General features: G+C 43.4%; 1 protein-coding gene across 2 annotated transcripts in view; it reads right to left on the bottom strand.

Moving 5' to 3' along the window:
• Window positions 1-901: 901 nt before the first annotated feature.
• Window positions 902-20,103, bottom strand: part of TGDS (TDP-glucose 4,6-dehydratase) — a 35,225-nt gene continuing 16,023 nt past the window's right edge. Inside the window, exons 7-12 of one of the 2 annotated variants that reach the window (XM_070751298.1) lie at window positions 18,713-18,772; window positions 14,990-15,033; window positions 12,907-13,072; window positions 8,283-8,341; window positions 4,478-4,575; window positions 902-1,504 (exon numbers count right to left, since the gene is read on the bottom strand). In XM_070751298.1, the coding sequence (XP_070607399.1) occupies window positions 1,419-1,504; window positions 4,478-4,575; window positions 8,283-8,341; window positions 12,907-13,072; window positions 14,990-15,033; window positions 18,713-18,772 (513 nt within the window). In that variant the 3' untranslated portion in view covers window positions 902-1,418. The remainder of the gene's footprint in view (window positions 1,505-4,477; window positions 4,576-8,282; window positions 8,342-12,906; window positions 13,073-14,989; window positions 15,034-18,712; window positions 18,773-20,103) is intronic. The other variant, XM_070751299.1, reaches the window with a different exon arrangement.

The following is a 20,103-nucleotide window of genomic DNA, read 5'->3' as shown; positions in this document are numbered from 1 at the left end:
TTGACACCCCTACTTAAAACACTCATCACCCTTAAAGAAATATAGTACTCTATTTTTTGGAGTATAAGACACACCTTTTTCCTCCCTAAAAGCTGATAATTTGGGTGTGTCTTATGCTCTGAATATAGCTTTTTTCCCCCAGCCCTAACTAGCTAACGATCTTCCCAGTTCTTACCTTGCAGGCTCTTTCATTGTTTCTCTCTGCAAAGAATGTTTTCCAAGCCCTAGGTCTTTGCAAGGTTTTTTTTCATCTAACTTGCTCAGAAGAAGTTTCTTTCCAGCCCTAACCAGGTGCTAACAACGTTCCCAGCTCTTACCAGCCTGCAATTTCTTTCATTGTTACTCTCTGCAAAGAATGTTTTTGATGCCCTAAGTCTTTGCAGGGATTTTTCCATTGCTCTACTTGCTCTGAATGTTTTTTTTTTCCAGGTGCTAATGATGTTCCCAACTCATACTGGCTTGCAAGCTCTTTCATTGTTACTCTCTCCGAATAGTTTTTTTTTTAAAGCCCTACACAGGGGATAAAATAATATGCTGGCTAAGGACACTAGCCAGATTAATACCTGGTAAGCAATCTTTTCCCTATTTTCCTCCTCAAAAACTAAGGTGCGTCTTATACTCCGAAAAATAGGGTAATTTTATTTATTTATTCGATTTTTATGCCGCCCTTCTCCTTAGATTCAGGGCGGCTTACAACATGTTAGCAATAGCACTTTTGAACAGAGCCAGCATATTGCCCCCACAATCCGGGTCCTCATTTTACCCACCTCGGAAGGATGGAAGGCTGAGTCAACCTTGAGCCGGTGATGAGATTTGAACCGCTGACCTTCAGATCTACAGTCAGCTTCAGTGGCCTATCACTTCACAGAGAATATTTTTATAAAACAAGTATAAACTATAATTGAAATATATATTTTATTCTGTTAAAATATTGCTTGATTGTCCACAAATTAATTTCTGTTGAGCAAGTAGAAAAATTCCTATCTTTTCAATTCAGCTCTGGAATCATCAGACATCAGCACAGGACAGTATTTTAAAAACGAACAGATTACTAATGTCCTCTGGTAAACATGATGAAGTGTGTGCCTACCCCTTAAGTATAAAACATTGTCTAAATTTTAATAATACTGATAGTACAATGTTGTAACAATACAAAAGAGCTACTTTAAAGTGCAATTTTAAAGGGAAAAATGTTATTGGCTTGAAATGTCATTTTAAAGCTTCAGTACTGGAGTGTTGGTAAAAATTAATTTGGCCCCAAAGAGGTTTACATTGAGAATTCAAAAAATCCATTCTATTCCGCTGATACTTGTTTCTTGATTGCAATACATCTTCAATTACTCCATTTTTTTCTTCATGTGTTCTTGAGGTAGTATGATTTCCTTTTTTTCCCCTTTCCAGCTCTGATATATATGAATTCATACAGATTCTCCAGCAATAGAAAATGGTTCCAAAGCCTTTTCTGTATTTTTCCAGTTGTGGAAGTTCTCTTGGTACCATTCAACTAGGGTTAGAAAGAAAACAAATAATTTTACTTTTAAACACACTTGTAATGTAAATCTATGTCAGTCTTAATTAATGAAATGAAATGAATGACTTAACAACCTACTGACAACCTTATATCCTTTCACCAAAATTGACATCTCATAGGGGCTTTCTGTACACTACTAACTTTCCAACTATTTTAATTTGAAGTAGGTTCTCATCTAACCATAGAAAAAATATTATGCCATCTCTTCTGCAACCCAACAAGACCGGCACAGACTTCAGAGGATAATCAGAACTGCAGAAAAAACAATTGCTGCCAACATAGTTCCCTCTAAGCTGAGCAGTGAGCAATCGCTCACTTAAAAATCATCATCAACTCAGAGTTTTCCAAACCTGCCCAGAAGCCGAGAGGGAAAGAGTGAGAGGGAAGGAGAGAGAGAGGAAGAGAGGAAGAGAGAGAAACAGATAGAAAAAAGAGAGGAAGGAAAAGAGAAAGAAAAAGAATGGGAGTAAGGAAGAGAGAAAGAAAATCAAAATCTAGTTTGAAACTAGCTCAACTATTTAAGTGGCATTTTGATATTGATAGAATTGCCCTATTATGAGCTCACTGTTATAGACACACAGTACAGTATTTTATTTTGAAATTCTCTGAGGCAAAACAGGGTGGGTTTTTTATTTGTTTGTTTATTTGTTTGTTTATTTATTTATTTATTTATTTATTATTTCTGTGCCGCCCAGTCCCGAAGGGACTGCCGCTCAGGCACTATACTTTTCTGCCCACCCCCCAAAAAAATTAGAGGGAACACTGGCTGCCAACCTGCCTTCCATTGACGACCCGTACACAGCACGAGTCAAAAAGAGGGCAGTGAAAATATTAACTGACCCCTCATGTCCTGGACACAAACTGTTTCAACCCCTACCCTCAAAACGTCGCTACAGAGCACTGCACACCAAGACAACTAGACACAAGAGCAGTTTTTCCCCGAATGCCATCACTCTGCTAAACAAATAATTCCCTCAACACTGTCAAACTATTTACTAAGTCCGCACTACTATTACTACTAGTTTTTTCCCATCATTCCTATCACCAATTTCCTCCCACTTATGACCGTATGATTGTAACTTGTTGCTTGTATCCTTAGGATTTTTATTAATATTGATTGTTTCCTCATTGCTTATTTGACCCCTATGACAATCATTAAGTGTTGTACCTCATGATTCTTGACAAATGTATCTTTTTATGTACACTGAGAGCATATGCACCAAAGACAAATTCCTTGTGTGTGCAAACACACTTGACCAGTAAAGAATTCTATTCTATATTCTATTCTATTCTATTCTATTCAATGGTCAGCCAGTTCCAGGCCGTGATGCAGTCCCGCTGGAACAAGGCCCTCCGGCTCTTAGCCACCAGCAGCGCTTCCCTCCAGCCTTTTCCCAAAGCCCTGCACCAGGAGGCTGAAGTGGACCACAAGTCAAATTTTCTGCCCCCCTCCAACCTTCACAAAAAGACCCCAAAGGAGGTGACTCTCTGCAGTGACATAACTGTTGCTGCACATATTGCACATATCCGGCTCTGGGGTCATAGTTTGAGGGCGCCTGATTTAGTGCAATATAAAACATGCAAATAATTTTTCTGCGGACCACCAAACTTTTCCAACAGACCACATGTGATCCACAGACCAACAGTTGGCGACCGCTGATATAGATGATGAAGCTGAACACATAAAATGTATCCTGTTCAAACAAAAATGCTTCGTGCAAAATACAGTGATACCTCGTCTTACAAACGCCTCGTCATACAAACTTTTCGAGATACAAACCCGGGGTTTAAGATTTTTTTGCCTCTTCTTACAAACTGTTTTCACCTTACAAACCCACTGCCGCCGCTGGGATGCCCAGCCTCTGGACTTCCATTGCCAGCGAAGCACCCGTTTTTACACTGCTGGGCTCCCGTCGCTAGGAAACCCCACCTCCGGAATCCCTGCTGGGATTCCCCGCAGCACAAAAACAGGCGCTTTGCTGGCAATGGAAGTCCGGAGGTGGGATTTCCTAGCGAGGGGAGCCTCAGCGAAATTGCAGCATCGCAAAAACACAGAGGTCCGGAGGTGGGGTTTCAAAGACTTTGGTGTTTTTGTGATGCTGTGATTTCACTGATGCTCCCTTCACTGGGAAACCCCACCTCCGGACTTCCGTTGCCAGCAAAGCGCTCGTTTTTGCGATGCTGGGATTCCCCTCCTGGGATTCCCCTGCAGCATCACAAAAACATGGAAGTCCGGAGGTGGGGTTTCCCATGGAGGGGAGCCTCAGGAGAATCCCAGCAGCGCAAAAACGGGCGCTTCGACTGGCAAAAGGGGTGAATTTTGGGCTCGCACGCATTAATCGCTTTTCCATTGATTCCTATGGGAAACATTGTTTTGTCTTACAAACTTTTCACCTTAAGAACCTTGTTCCGGAACCAATTAAGTTTGTAAGACAAGGTATCACTGTATATAAATAAAAATTAGCTACTTTCTGCTGCTGTTATAATTAAGCACTGAGCTTTCTATGAGAATCTAAGAAGACATGGCAACTGGACAAGTAAAACCCAGGATTTAGTAGCCGTGTTGCCAAATGTAATTGCTGCCCAGAAGCAGATCATTTGTGCTCAGATTTCAGGCTTATAAAATTAACCATATAAAACTCAAAAGCAAGTTTAATTAAGTTCCCCACTGTAGAAATTGCAACTTTAACCGCCTAACTCTGTGACAAATTGAGTGTGTGAATTGTGTGAAATTTATTTCCCAAATTTGTTTACGACGGCTGTTCGTTTCCATTCTGCCCCTCTCCTGTTTCAATAGTATAGATCAGTGTTCCCCAACCTTGGCCACTTGATGATATTTGGACTTCAACTCCCAGAATTCCCCAGCCAGCGAATGCTGGCTGTGGAATTCTGGGAGTTGAAGTCCAAAGTGGCCAAGGTTGGGAAACGCTGGTATAGATAACATACTTGTTTTCTTGATTCCTTCCTTCCAAGAGACCTTCGGTTTCCAACCCAAGCTGTACATTTTTCCAGAATTCATTGGGTATCCCATGTCATTTGTAGGTCTAAAAATAAAAAAGGAGAAGAGCTTTTCAATAGAAACATTTTATTTCCAGCAGCATTTGTATCGGTTATCACCATAAAACAGAGGTTTTCAGTATCAGACAGATTCTCGTCTTCTCTAAAACCAGCCTTAAAACGAATAAGCAATACATTTTACATTCCTGGGTTGGGGAGCGGGGGGAGGGAATAATGTTTATTTACTTTGCACAACCTATTTCATTTTTATCAAAGAGATGGAATGTGTAAATTAAAAATGTAAATTCAAGTGTAAATTATATACATAATACAGATATGTATATAAATTACTACAACAAGGTACAAGGTCCCACAGAGTTGGCCTTCTCCGGGTCCCGTCAACTAAACAATGTCGTTTGGCGGGACCCAGGGGAAGAGCCTTCTCTGTGGCGGCCCCGACCCTTTGGAACCAACTCCCCCCAGATATCAGAGTTGCCCCCACCATCCTAGCCTTTCGTAAGCTCCTTAAAACCCACCTCTGTCGTCAGGCATGGGGGAATTGACATTTTCCCTCCCCCTAGGCTTATAAAATTTATGTATGGTATGCTAGTATGTATGATTGGTTTCTAAATTGGGGTTTTATAAATTAATTAAATATTAGATTTGTTACATTGTATCATTATTGCTGTGAGCCGCCCTGAGTCTGCGGAGAGGGGCGGCATACAAATCTGATAAATAAATAAAATAAATAAATAAATAAGGTACACATAATTTAATAGTAATGGAACTTAGACTTATATATTATTTTTTTATTATTTTATTTATTAGATTTGTATGCCGCCCCTCTCCGTAGACTCGGGGCGGCTCACAACATACAATAAAACAATTCATAACAAATCTAATACATTTAAAAAACATTTAAAAACCCCATTATTAAACCAGACATACACACAGACATACCATACACAAATTGTATAGGCCCGAGGGGGGGGGAATGCCTCAATTCCCTCATGCCTGACGACAGAGGTGAGTTTTAAGAAGTTTACGGAAGGCAAGGAGGGTGGGGGCAGTTCTAATCTCCGGGGGGAGCTGGTTCCAGAGAGTCGGGGCCACCACAGAGAAGCCTCTTCCCCTGGGACCCGCCAGACGACATTGTTTAGTCGACGGGACACGGAGAAGGCCAACTCTGTGGGACCTAATCGGTCGCTGGGATTCATGCGGCAGAAGGCGGTCCCGGAGATATTCTGGTCCAATGCCATGAAGGGCTTTATAGGTCATAACCAACACTTTGTAAAGTGCTTTACAGCCCTTTCTAAGAGATTTACAGAATTGACATATTGGCCTCAACAATCTGGGATCTCATTTTATCAACCTCGGAAGGATGAAGGATGAGTCAACCTTGAGATAGTCAGGATCGAACTCCTGGCGGTGTGCAGGAACCGAAACCTGGGCGGCTGAGGAGGAAGGCTGAAGCGGGTCTGACGAGAACGCAGCGCAGCCCGTTTGCCTCAGCCTCCATTAGAAGCAGCGGTGGCGGCGAAAGCAGAAGCCTCCCGCCCTCCTCCTGTTGGAAAGAAACAAGTCGGTTTACAGAGGAGGAAGCGGTAGCGGCATTAGAGGTGGCTACAGAAGTTGGCTTACAGAGGAGGAAGCAAGATGAACCTACCAAGGAAGACAGGTGGCCACGCGATGGACAGCAGAAGCTTGGGTTTCCTCCCATACCGTCAGCAGCAGCGGCAGTAGCCTTCCCGTAGTCTGGCGATAACGACTTCTCACAGTTTGGTAGCGGCGGCCGGCATCACCCACCAAACCGTGTGAAAAGCCGCCACCACTGACCGCCAACCAACGGCATTCGGTGTATAAGACGTACCCAGGTTTTGGCGCACTTTTTTGAAGTAAAAAAGGTGTGTCTTATTCACCGAAAAATACGGTAAGTCATCTGGCTATATTATTCTTAAAGTGTGCCTACCTCTGCTGTTTTTGCCTAAAGAGATGCTGAAGGGGGGCGGGGGGAGACACCAAACAATTCTGAGTTAATGTGAGATATTTTTTGAATTTCTGTATCCAATAAGCACGGGAATCTTTAGAAGCAATTATCTCCAAATCAGCATCCAGTATCTGCTAAGAACCATACATGTACACTAATAATTCCCTTTCTCCTTGATGTTTCCAAGCTTTTATGTAGTCTAATCCTTAGAGATTATCCATTTCATTCAAAATTGATTTTATACTTTTTAATTCTTCATCTTCCAACTGCGCCCAATGCCTCTTATTGTTTAATTAAGATGTGCCACTCTCAATAAATATTTCTAAGTATCGGTATTCTTTGGACTCAATAGACAATGCTTCATTTCTGTTGATTGCAAATCGCTCCTTTCCAAGAATCCCTGTGCAGATGGTAATTTTGCTAAAAACCAAGATGGGGCAGGTGATTAAGGAAAACTGAAACCAGAAGCAATAAAACACAAATAGGGAGCGAAAAACCCACACCTTATTGTAAGACAATCTGCTAGTGACAAAATACAAAATATAAACCAGAACTGTTGAAAAGGGTAAAGCAAACAAATCCACACAACAAAGTATACTTAAAATTTCTCCCTTCAGAGATTGATTTGTTTGTTTGTTTGTTTGTTTGTTTGTTTGTTTGTTTATTTATTTATTTATTTGATTTGTATACCACCCCTCTCCCGAGACTCGGGGCGCCTAACAGCAACAATAAAACAGTGTACAATAGTAATCTAATACTAAAAACGATTAAAAACCCATTAATATAAAAACCAAACATACATACATAAATACATACCATGCATAGAATTGTAAAGGCCTAGGGGGAAAGAGGATCTCAATTCCCCCATGCCTGACGGCAGAGGTGGGTTTTAAGTAGTTTACGAAAGGTAAGGAGGGTGGGGGCAATTCTAATCTCTGGGGGGAGTTGGTTCCAGAGGGCCGGGGCCGCCACAGAGAAGGCTCTTCCCCCGGGTCCCGCCAAGCGACATTGTTTAGTTGACGGGACCCGGAGAACATCCACTCTGTGGGACCTAACTGGTCGCTGGGATTCGTGCAGCAGAAGGCGGTCCCTGAGATAATCTGATCCGGTGCTGTGAAGGGCTTTATAGGTCATAACCAACACTTTGAATTGTGACCGGAAACTAATCAGCAACCAATGCAGACTGCGGAGTGTTGGTGTAACATGGGCATATTTGGGAAAGCCCATGATTGCTCTCGCAGCTGCATTCTGCACGATCTGAAGTTTCTGAACATTTTTCAAAGGTAGCCCCATGTAGAGATTGAATCTTTCTCGGTTTTTTAAAATCTAAAACTTGTGGCTGGTGAAAATTAGTGTCAATACAAGCCTTTAGAGTTTCATCTGTGAAACAAAGAGTGTTTCAAACGACAGCTTTTCTCTCATTCTTAGAACTGAAGAGGTGGACGGGAACTAGTTTAGTATTATGCAAAAAAGCTTCCCCATGTCCCCTTGGAAGGCTAACAAAAAACTGGGGATTATCATGACTAAATGTGCATTTTTTCTGCTCTGGGAAAGGAAAAGAAATGTACTAAAAGCTCCATGCTCTCTTCTCAATACAACAACCCATCCCACAAAAGAACAGACTACTTTGGGGTTCAATGTATTCACATTTCCGCAGAATTGACAGAGTTAATGTGTCTAATTCTGTGACAAATGTTTAAGAAGATTATATAAAAAAAGAAAGCAATCCTAACAAATGATTTGAAATGAAGCCAACTCAAGTCTTACCTGTCTTTAACATAATCCATCCAGTGTTCTATCTCAGCTTCTGAACTGGTATTTTTAATCTGACAAGGAAGAAAAGATGCGTATTACCAACTAAATATTTGATCATCTTGATTTAATTAACCTTCTTCGAATAGATACTTCAATGAATAATGGGAACAGCTTTTACTGTACATGGATTTGTTGATGCACTTCAATCAGGAATGACAGCAGAATTCTTCCAGTCATAATACTCTTAACTTAAATATTATAGAATTACAGATGCAAAAAAAAAAGTATCTAATAGGAAGACATGAACGGATAGATACAATCCCATTTTTTCTATTGTGGAATATGCTGTGAGCAGTCTCACAATGGCTACTTGACCTCAAAATTTGCAACTAGTAGAAGAGAGATGGTTATAGGTAGCCCTTGACATACAGCCAAAATTGGGACCAGAATCTGGGCCTTTAAGCAAGATGCCCATAATCATAACATAGGAAGGGATTTTGAACGTCTTCTATTCCAATCCTGTCCAAGCAGGACTGTGACAAGGACCGTGACCAGGTTCTTAAGTAGAAAGGTTTATAAGAAGATGCAATTTTCCCCATAGGAATCAATGTAAAAGCAAATAATGTGTGTGAGTGGAGAAACCACAGGGAGAGTGGAGGCCCTGTTTCCTCCCAGGAGATTCCCAGAGAGGCCCCATGGAGGCATCTCACTGCCTTTTCCGGCCCTGTTTCCTCTCAAGAGATTCCTAGAGAGGCCCCCTGGAAGCTTCTCCCCACCTTTTCCAGCCCTGTTTCCTCCTAGGAGATTCCTAGAGTGGCCGCACTGAGGCTTCTCCCCACCTTTTCCAGCCCTGTTTCCTCCCAGGAGATTCCTAGAGAGGCCCCACGGAGGCTTCTCCCCACCTTTTCCGGCCCGGTTTCCCCCCAGGAGATTCCTAGAGAGGCCCCACGGAGGCTTCTCCCCACCTTTTCCGGACCTGTTTCCCCCCAGGAGATTCCTAGAGAGGCCCCATGGAGGCTTCTCCCTGCCTTTTCCGGCCCTGTTTGCTCCCAGGAGATTCCTAGAGAGGCCCCCTGGAAGCTTCTCCCCACCTTTTCCAGCCCTGTTTCCTCCTAGGAGATTCCTAGAATGGCCGCACTGAGGCTTCTCCCCACCTTTTCCAGCCCTGTTTCCTCCCAGGAGATTCCTAGAGAGGCCCCACGGAGGCTTCTCCCCACCTTTTCCAGCCCTGTTTCCCCCAGGAGATTCCTAGAGAGGCCCCACGGAGGCATCTCACTGCCTTTTCCGGCCCTGTTTCCTCTCAAGAGATTCCTAGAGAGGCCCCCTGGAAGCTTCTCCCCACCTTTTCCAGCCCTGTTTCCTCCTAGGAGATTCCTAGAGTGGCCGCACTGAGGCTTCTCCCCACCTTTTCCAGCCCTGTTTCCTCCCAGGAGATTCCTAGAGAGGCCCCACGGAGGCTTCTCCCCACCTTTTCCGGCCCTGTTTCCCCCCAGGAGATTCCTAGAGAGGCCCCACAGAGGCTTCTCCCCAACTTTTCCGGACCTGTTTCCCCCCAGGAGATTCCTAGAGAGGCCCCACGGAGGCTTCTCCCTGCCTTTTCCGGCCCTGTTTGCTCCCAGGAGATTCCTAGAGAGGCCCCCTGGAAGCTTCTCCCCACCTTTTCCAGCCCTGTTTCCTCCTAGGAGATTCCTAGAGAGGCCCCATGGAGGCCTCTCCCTGCCTTTTCCAGCCCCATTTCCTCCCAGAAGATTCCTAGAGAGGCCCCACGGAGGCCTCTCCCTGCGTTTTCCAGCCCTGTTTCCTCCCAGGAGATTCCTAGAGAGGACCCATGGAGGCTTCTCCCTACCTTTTCCGGTTACAGTTTCAGAGGCTCGGGTTTGTAAGTGGAAACTGGCTCTTGAGAAGAGGCAAAAAAAACTTTGAACACCCAGTTCTTATCTACAAAAGTTCGTAAGTAGAGGCGTTCTTAGGTAGAGGTACCACTGTACCAGTGTTGGCAAACCTTTTCAGCACATACTGGAAATCTGAAGAGAAGCCTCCCGGAGTGCATGCACATGCTGGGAAGATGATCTTCCAATTCCCGGCATGGACATGCGCACCAGCCACCTGGTTTTCCAGTTTCTGGCACACGTGCGCACGAAGGGCAGCTGGCTGGTGTGTGTGTGTGTGTGTGCCAGAAACAGGAAGAGCTCCTTTCCAGCGCATGCATTCACCTCGGGAGGCTGCTCTTCCTGTTTCCGGCATTCCTGCGTACATGAAGACCAAGTAGCACAAGGGCTGGGGGGGGGATGGGATCCAGGAGGATGTGATGACAGAAAGGGGGAGGAGCCCACAGCACCCAGCTGCGGCTTTAATTAATTAATTTATTTATTTATTAGATTTGCATGCCGCCCCTCTCCGCAGACTCCGCAGTAAAAAAGACAAATCTAACAAATCTAATATAAAAAGTAATTTAAAAAACCCCAATTTAAGAGACCAATCATACAAACAGACATACCATGCATAAATTTTATACGTCTAGGGGAAGGGAATATCTCAATTCCCCCATGCCTGATGACAGAGGTGGGTTTTAAGGAGCTTACGAAAGGCAAGGAGGTGGGGGCAACCCTGATATCCGGGGGGAGTTGGTTCCAGAGGGTCGGGGCCGCCACAGAGAAGGCTCTTCCCCTGGGTCCTGCCAAATGACATTGTTTAGTTGTTGGGACCCGGAGAAGGCCAACTCTGTGGGACTTAACTGGTCGCTGGGATTCATACACGAATGGGGAACTTTTCGCTGCCCAGAGGATGCTTTTCAATCAAAGCCATATGCATGTGTGTATCTCTCTCTGTCTCTGCTCTCTTGGAAACTGGGTGAGAGCAACCCTCCTCTCTGTTGTGATCCCCTGTCCAGCTGTGGTGAGGCTGGGAGAGTGCACACAAATGGGGAGACGGTCAAGCGAGTGCCCACCCACCCTGTGTGTGCCTTTTCTGTATTTTCGCTGAGCCTGGCTGCTCATTTGAAGAGGGTCTTCCCGCTCACACACACCCTCCCAGTCTCACCATATGACTTTTATCATATGGTTTATCAGTGATGGCGAACCTTTTTTTCCTCGGGTGTCGAAAGTGTGCAGATAGAAACATAGAAACATAGAAACATAGAAGACTGACGGCAGAAAAAGACCCCATGGTCCATCTAGTCTGCCCTTTTACTATTTCCTGTATTTTATCTTACAATGGATATATGTTTATCCCAGGCATGTTTAAATTCGGTTACTGTGGATTTACCAACCACGTCTGCTGGTAGTTTGTTCCAAGGATCTACTACTCTTTCAGTAAAATAATACTTTCTCATGTTGCCTTTGATCTTTCCCCCAACTAACTTCAGATTGTGTCCCCTTGTTCTTGTGTTCACTTTCCTGTTAAAAACACTTCCCTCCTGAACCCTGTTTAACCCTTTAACATATTTAAATGTTTCGATCATGTCCCCCCCTTTTCCTTCTGTCTTCCAGACTATACAGATTGAGTTCATTAAGTCTTTCCTGATACGTTTTATACTTCAGACCTTCCACCATTCTTGTAGCCCGTCTTTGGACCCGTTCAATTTTGTCAATATCTTTTTGTAGGTGAGGTCTCCAGAACTGAACACAGTACTCCAAATGTGGTCTCACCAGCGCTCTATATAAGGGGATCACAATCTCCCTCTTCCTGCTTGTTATACCTCTAGCTACCTCTAGATATGCTATCATGCATGCCCGAGGGCCCACACCCATAATTCAATGCCTGGGGAGGGCGAAAACTGTTTCCCCCCATGCCCTGGAGGCCTCCTGAAGGCCGGAAACAGCCTGTTTCCCAATTTTGGGTGGGCCCAATAGGCTCGTGTTTCTCCCTCCCCAGGCTCCAAAGGCTTCCCTGGAGCCGGGAGAGGGTAAAAACGTCCTACGCCATCCCCCCGGAGGCTCTTTGGAAGCCAAAAATGCATCCCAGAGCCTCTGTGCAAGCCAAAAATCAGCTGACCAGCAGACACGTATACGTTGGAGCTGAGCTATGGCAACAGCTCGTGTGCCGGCAGATATGGTTCCATGTGCCACCTGTGGCAGCCGTGCCATAGGTTCGCCACCACTGGTTTATCATATGACTTTTTATTACAACATTTCTCCAGAACCGCACGAATAAGGTCCCACAGAGTTGGCCTTCTCCAGGTCCCGTCGACTAAACAATGTCGTCTGGCGGGCCCCAGGGGAAGAGCCTTCTCTGTGGTGGCCCCGGTCCTCTGGAATCAACTCCCCCTGGAGATTAAAACTGCTCCCACCCTCCTTGTCTTTTGAAAACTACTTAAGACCCACCTATACCGCCAGGCATGGGGTATTTGAGACATCTTTCCCCCTTATTATAATTTATGTTTGGTATGTATGTGCTGTTTGGTTTTTAATTATGATAGGGTTTTTAGTTTTTTTTAATATTAGATTTGTGCCATTATAATATGGTTTTTATCGTTGTTGTGAGCCGCCCCGAGTCTTAAAAAATAAAACAACCTGAAGCAAATAGAGGTTTATAATGTGAAACATTTAAATAAAACCAAGAACTTCCCTAGTAAAATGCTCAAGTCAGTTCTTGGCCATTTTACTGCTATTGCTCAGGTCATTTAGTTATTACTCACCAGATGGACTAATTCCTTTGCAAGCTGGGCAATAGACATTGCAAAAGTGGTCCCAATGTTGTAGATCTCGCCTGGCTGTCCTTTCTTCAGAACAGTAAGGAATGCTTCCGCTACATCACTAGCATAAAGAAAATTTCTTTTCTGAAGTCCTGAACCATGAATGCAACTAAAGGAAAACACAAGAGTAGATCATTTTTAGTATGGATTATTAAAAAAGCAAGGTCGTTGATAGTAGCGGAATGGTCTAGCTGGGTTTTCAAGGAGTTACACTCACTAAAAGACGGAAGACATCCCTAAATCCTTCATTTTATTATTCAAATTGATAGTCTTTACTGGGTAAAGTATGCAAAAAAGAAAAACCGAGTGCAAAGCAAATAATGATGTACAATTTTTATTAACAATAAAATTCTATATTACACATAAAACATGACATTCCTAAAGTGCAGATTGCTGGGGACCATGGGAAAGAAAAAGAGAATAATACACAGAAGCATATAGCTCCCTGAACTAAGGTTTAAGATTAGTGAAAAGCACAAAATAATAAACATGATCTAGCACAAATTCTATGACCTCTGCTGGTGAAAAGATATTAAACACCCAAACATAGCTTCTCATTTGATCAAAAGCAATACACAAACTAAAATACATCCAGGCTTCAACCACCCCCCATTTGTTCATAATACAGTGATCCCTCGATTTTTCGCGATCTCGATCTTCACGAAACGCTATATCGCGATTTTTCAAAAAATATTAATTAAAAATATTTTCCCACCCGATGACGTCACTCTCTTCCTTTCTCATCTTTCTTTTTCTCTCTCTTTCTCTATCTTGCTTCTTCCTCTCTCACACTCTCTTCCTCCCTCTCTCATCTCTTTCTTTCCTTCTCTCTCTTTCTCTATCTCTCCCCCTCTTGCTTTCGAGCGGCGGGCGGGCGGGCGGGCGAGCGGCGGCCGGGCAGCAGCGAGGAGCCGAAGATCGGGGTTTCCACTTTGCGTGGGTGGCGGGGAAGACCCAGGGAAGGTTCCTTCGGCCGCCCAGCAGCTGATCTGCTCCGCAGTGCCGCAGCAGCGAGGAGCCGAAGATCGGGGTTTCCCCTTTGCGTGGGCGGCGGGGGAAACCCTGATCTTCGGCTCCTCGCTGCTGCCGTGCTGCCGAGCAGATCAGCTGCTGGGCGGCCGAAGGAACCTTCCCTGGGTCTTCCCTGCCGCCCACGCAAACTCCACCATCTGCGCATGCGCGGCCATGGAAAAAGGGCGCGCATGCGCAGATGGTGTTTTTACTTCCGCACCACTACATCGCGAAAAATCGATTATCGCGAGGGGTCTTGGAACGGAACCCTCGCGATAATCGAGGGATCACTGTACATATTTAACACTACTCAGCAATTTTTCACTGTATATCTAAATTAAGAATCACAATATGCGGAAACATAATTATATGTATTTAAATGAAAATTAAATACACACCAAACTCCAAAGTTCTGTTCTCTTTTCTTAATATTACAAACTTCTTTGGCAATAAGAAAGCAACTAATTTTATAGGCATACAGTTTCCCTCGATTTTCGCGGGTTCAACCTTCGCAAATAGCCTATACCAGTTTTTCAAAAAATATTAATTAAAAAGTACTTCACGGATTTTTTCCTATATCACGGTTTTTTCCACCAGATGACGTCATATGTCATCGCCAAACTAATAATTTTTGCAAATAAATAACAAAAAAATATTATTAATAAATAATTATATTTATAAATATCAGGATCACTAAGTGTCTTATTGGATGGTGACTACCAGTAATAATGGTGAGTAAATGGTTGTTAAGGGAATGGGAAATGGTAATTTGGGGGTTTAAAGTGTTACGGGATGGCTTGTGATACTGTCCCTAGCCAAAAATGGTGTATTTACTTCCGAATCTCTACTTCGCGGAAATTCAACTTTCGCGGGCAGTCTCGGAACGCATCCCCAGCGGAAATCGAGGGAACACTGTATTCCAAATTTTAGCTATAGGTTCAAGTTTCAGGATATGACATGGCTTGTTTTCTTACACAGTTTTTAAATGAGCACATACATGAACACTAACACATACCATTTTCTATTCTGCTGTAAGAGAGAAATGAACTTAGGAATAACCTAGGAAATATAAAAGACAAAATGAACAATTATTAACATTCATACTGCTATAAAAAAAAAATGATACAGCTTAATTGCTGCAAGTAAATTTTCATTAATGCTTGATGTCAGTTCGGCCATCTGCAGCTTTGTGCTTCGCTGGCATCCTCAGGAGGAAAGCATTTTGAAATTCCCTGATATTTCCCTGACATTTCCCTGTAATTTGTGATCTAGTTAAGACGTAGTCGTAGATGACATCATACCAAATGGCTAAGCCGTGGAGAAATATCGGTAGCTGAGGAAGCAAGTTGTTTGTATTTGTATTTGTATTTATTAGATTTGTATGCCGCCCCTCTCCAAAGACTCGGGGCAGCTAACAACAATAAAAAAGACAATGTGAACAAATCTAATATTAAAAATAATCTAAAAAAAACCCCAATTTAAAGAACTAATCATACATACAAGCATACCATGTATAAATTCTATAAGCCTAGGGGGAAGGGAAAATTTCAATTCCCCCATGCCTGACGACAGAGGTGGGTTTTAAGGAGCTTGTGAAAGGCAAGGAGGGTGGGGGCAATTCTGATATCTGGGGGGAGCTGGTTCCAGAGGGTCGGGGCCACCACAGAGAAGGCTCTTTTCCTGGGTCCTGCCAAACGACATTGTTTAGTTGACGGGACCCGGAGAAGGCCAACTTTGTGGGACTTAACCGGTCGCTGGGATTCGTGCGGCAGAAGGTGGTCCCGGAGATATTCTGGTCCGATGCCATGAAGGGCTTTATAGATCATAACCAACACTTTGAATTGTGACCGGAAATTGGTCGGCAACCAATGCAGACTGCGGAGTGTGGTGTAACATGGGCATGCCTTGGGAAGCCCATGATTGCTCTCGCAGCTGCATTCTGCACGATCTGAAGTTTCCGAACACTTTTCAAAGGTAGCCCCTTGTAGAGAGCATTACAGTAGTCGAACCTCGAGGTGTTGAGGGCATGAGTGACTGTGAGCAGTGACTCCCAGTCCAAATAGGGTCGCAACTGGTGCACCAGGCGAACCTGGGCAAACGCCCCCCTCGCCATAGCTGAAAGGTGTTTCTCTAATGTGAGCTGTGGATCGAGGAGGACGCCCAAGTTGCAGACCCTCTCTGAGGGGGTCAATAATTCCCCCCCCCCCAGGGTTATGGACGGACAGATGGAATTGTCCTTGGGAAGCAAAACCCACAGCCACTCCGTCTTATCCGGGTTGAGTGTGAGTCTGTTGACACCCATCCAGTTATGCTCCTTTTTACTTGACTCTGCCAGGCAGGACTATCCATGGGGTTTTTTAAACATGATTTTCCCCTGACTTTGGCATATAGAGATTAGAGAGGACTTAAAAAGGTGCGGGTGTGTGTGTGACAGGTTTGATGGAAATCAGAGATATGACAAACAGGTTGCCCCAACCTTCAAAGACTTGGAGCCTGGGAAACGATGCAAATTGCACGAAGTGGTATTTGGGAATCAAGTGGTTTCCTAAGCACCTATATGGCACACCATTGGTTGAAGACAAACTGGTCAAGGGGGGAAGGCCAGGAAGAAAGGAAAAATCTGTAACCTTTTGTGCGGGAATCTTAGATCTAGCCTTACTTTTGCTGCAACCACTACTACTTGGTAAAATAACTTATCACTTTATGGCTAAGTGGGGTCGAGGGGTCTTTCTTTCCTAGCTGGGGCAGGTCTGACACCACCAATCAGCATAAAAATCTCTACCTTCCATCCAAAAATTGCACTGAGTTATGCACCTGGTATCGGGAAGTGCTTTGCGTGCATGAGATAGAATGAGAAGAATCTCAAGCCCTATTTCAACTCTTAAGGGGAATGCAGTGGCAAGTAACATGCACACACCTGCACAGTGGTGCTGCAGGATGGAATAAAGGCCCTGCATGTGCTGCATCAAACCATAACAGAGGTCTCCTTAGCTATCTGCAATTCAGCAAAGCCCATTTTCACATACTGGACCAGTGGTTTTCAACCTGTTTTGAGCCGCGGCACATTTTTTACATTTACAAAATCCTGGGGCGTACCACCAACCAAAATGACACTCTAACACAGTACATATTATACATATAGTTAATAATAGTTTCTAAATGTTTGATATTTCTACTGTCAGATTGAGAGGTTTGCTTTCTAGGTAAGGATTCTGATAAACATTAGAGTTCACCCAGAGGTTGTGGGTTCAAATCCCATGGTCAGCTGGGTGCAGGGGCCTTGGTTCTGTCTGTTTTGATGATGTATATAGAGATTTGAGCTCTTTAAGAAGATTACCCTTAAGGAGGCCATATACAATATAGATAACATTGTGATGCATTGTATATCACCCTCTGCGGGGGGGGGGGGGGGCGGGCTCTTATAAAAATAAAAAGGTCAAATATCTATATACACCATCAGGATAGACATAACCGGCTGAGGCTGAGGCTTCATCTAGTGGTGGCAACATTTACCTCCAGTCCTGACCAGGATTAGAAATCTGGACCATGGGGAGGACTAGCAGCTTCAACTACTCGCCGTGGTCACACAATGACATGTGCGCAGTAGCCCCAGCAGGGACCTTCCTGGGTTTGGATGAGAGGTGGATTGCTATTGGTTCATCGCTAGTGGTCAGGATGAATCCTAGAAGGTGATTGGTCAGTGAGCATTCCCTGCGCCTTCACTCTTCCTGTCGCTGATGGAGGCGGCTGGCAGTGGGCCGGATAAATGGCCTCCGCGGGCCGTAGTTTGGGGACCCATGTTTAATTTCCCCACGGCACACCTGACCATGTCTCACGGCACACTAGTGTATCGCGGCACACTGGTTGAAAAACACTGTACTAGTCACTTGAGCTAAGTTGCAACATTCCTGCTGTTCATTTGGTAAATTAAAATCTCAAAGTGTAGGCTAGACACAAGATTGTAATTTAATTGGGCTATTGGAGATAACACTAAGATAAATTTTCCTGTAAGCAATTATCGGTGAGAGGGAGAGATTGACAAAAGTCCAATATTATCACTTTCTAGCTCAAGGATGTCCAGCAGACAAGTTTGGTCACACCCTGCTTCGAAATAATTGGAAGTTAAAAATTGTAGTAATTAGAGACTCAGATGGCTCTGTAAATATTTCAATCTCTACCCATCAGAAATCTCAAAACTGTAGCTTGGACATAAAATGATAAATACTTTATTCTAAGCACAGCTATTTCATAATGGTCAAATCTTTGGATAATTATGGGCTCTGATAACAGATGTAAGTCCAGCTTTTGGTACATTTTGCAGATTTAAAAAAATGCCATGAGTTTATGAGAAGATTGACCTGATCAATTTATTATATCTTGGCCTTATCATGAATTGTCCTAAAAACAGTATAGTTTGTCACTTTTTCATGGGATATTTCCATGGTAATCTACACTGCTTGAAAAAATAAAGGGAACACTCAAAGAACACATCCTAGATCTGAATGAATGAAATATTCTCATTGAATACTTTGTTCTGTACGAAGCTGAATGTGCTGACAACAAAATGAAATTAATTGTCAATCAGTGTTGCTTCCTAAGTGGACAGTCTGATTTCACAGAAGTTTGATTTACTTGGAGTTATATTGTTGTTTAAGTGTTCCCTTTATTTATTTATTTTTTTGAGCAGTATATAAAAGTTTAAGAAACTAAAAAGTAAAAAGACCTTGATTTAACTTACTTTTTCAGGAAACTGATGGGGTCCATAAACGTTGCTGCTCCGTGTGATAACCACTGGAAACTTTAACGTACACATGACAACTGTATTAAAATGAACCCAGTCGAAACTGCTATTAATGACCTAACATGATTGATATCCAGTTAAACCCATTCCTGATGGCATAATTTCTATTGCCAGAACAGCAACAATTTGTATTTGTATTTATTACATTTGTATGTCGCCCCTCTCTGAAGACTCGGGGCGGCTAACAACAATAAAAAAGACAATGTGAACAAGTCTAATATTAAAAATAATGTTTAAAAAACCCAATTTAAAGAACCAATCATACATACAAGCATACCATGTATAAATTCTATAAGCCTAGGGGGAAGGGAAAATTTCAATTCCCCCATGCCTGATGACAGAGGTGGGTTTTAAGGAGCTTGCGAAAGGCAAGGAGGGTGGGGGCAACTCTGATATCTGGGTGGAGTTGGTTCCAGAGGGTTGGGGCCGCCACAGAGAAGGCTCTCCTCCTGGGTCCTGCCAAACGACATTGTTTAGTTGACGGGACCCGGAGAAGGCCAACTCTGTGGGACCTAACCGGTCGCTGGGATTCGTGTGGCAGAAGGCGGTCCCGGAGATATTCTGGTCCGATGCCCTTACAGATGCAATGCCCTTACAGGTTTTATTTTCTTTTTGGCTTCCTCAGATTTTATTGCTAAGGACTGATATCAATAAAAGAGAATATGTCAGCTGCCGCCTTAATGCTTGCTTGTGTGTCACTATTATACGGTGACAATTTGCCATGGAATCTGGGGAGGATGGATACTTGGGGGAAAGCGTTAATAGTAACTGTTGTATCTCCCTGAGATGCTGCTTCAAGATCTCCCAGCTGGGAGAAGAAGGCAGCTCCATATGACCTACATTTGAAGTGACCGTTCTGAAAACAACTTGTTTGAACCTGATTGGTTATGGAGGATCAGCAATGCAAGGCAGTTAAGGGAGGGAAAAGTTGAATTTAAGGATTTTGGCACACGAATCTCAGTTCTAGAATTGCACTACTGAAATGCACTTCACTTCTAATAAAACTACAGCGTTCCCTCGATTTTCGCGGGTTCAAACTTCGCGACTAGCCTATATCACGGTTTTTCAAAAAATATTAATTAAAAAATACTTCGCGGGTTTTTTTCTATACCATGTTTTTCCCGCCCGATGTCGTCATACGTCATCGCAAAACTAATAATTTGTGCAAATAAATAACAAAAAATAATAATTATTGTGAATAAATAATTATGTTTATAAATATTAGGATCACTAAGTGTCTTATTCAACGGTGAGTACCAGTAATAATGGTGAGTAAATGGTTGTTAAGGGAATGGGAAATGGTAATTTAGGGTTTTAAAGTGTTAAGG

This window comes from Erythrolamprus reginae, chromosome 4 (genome assembly GCF_031021105.1).
Source record: "Erythrolamprus reginae isolate rEryReg1 chromosome 4, rEryReg1.hap1, whole genome shotgun sequence".
NCBI classification, from domain to species: Eukaryota; Metazoa; Chordata; class Lepidosauria; order Squamata; family Dipsadidae; genus Erythrolamprus; species Erythrolamprus reginae.
This window is presented reverse-complemented; position numbering and strand designations above follow the sequence as displayed.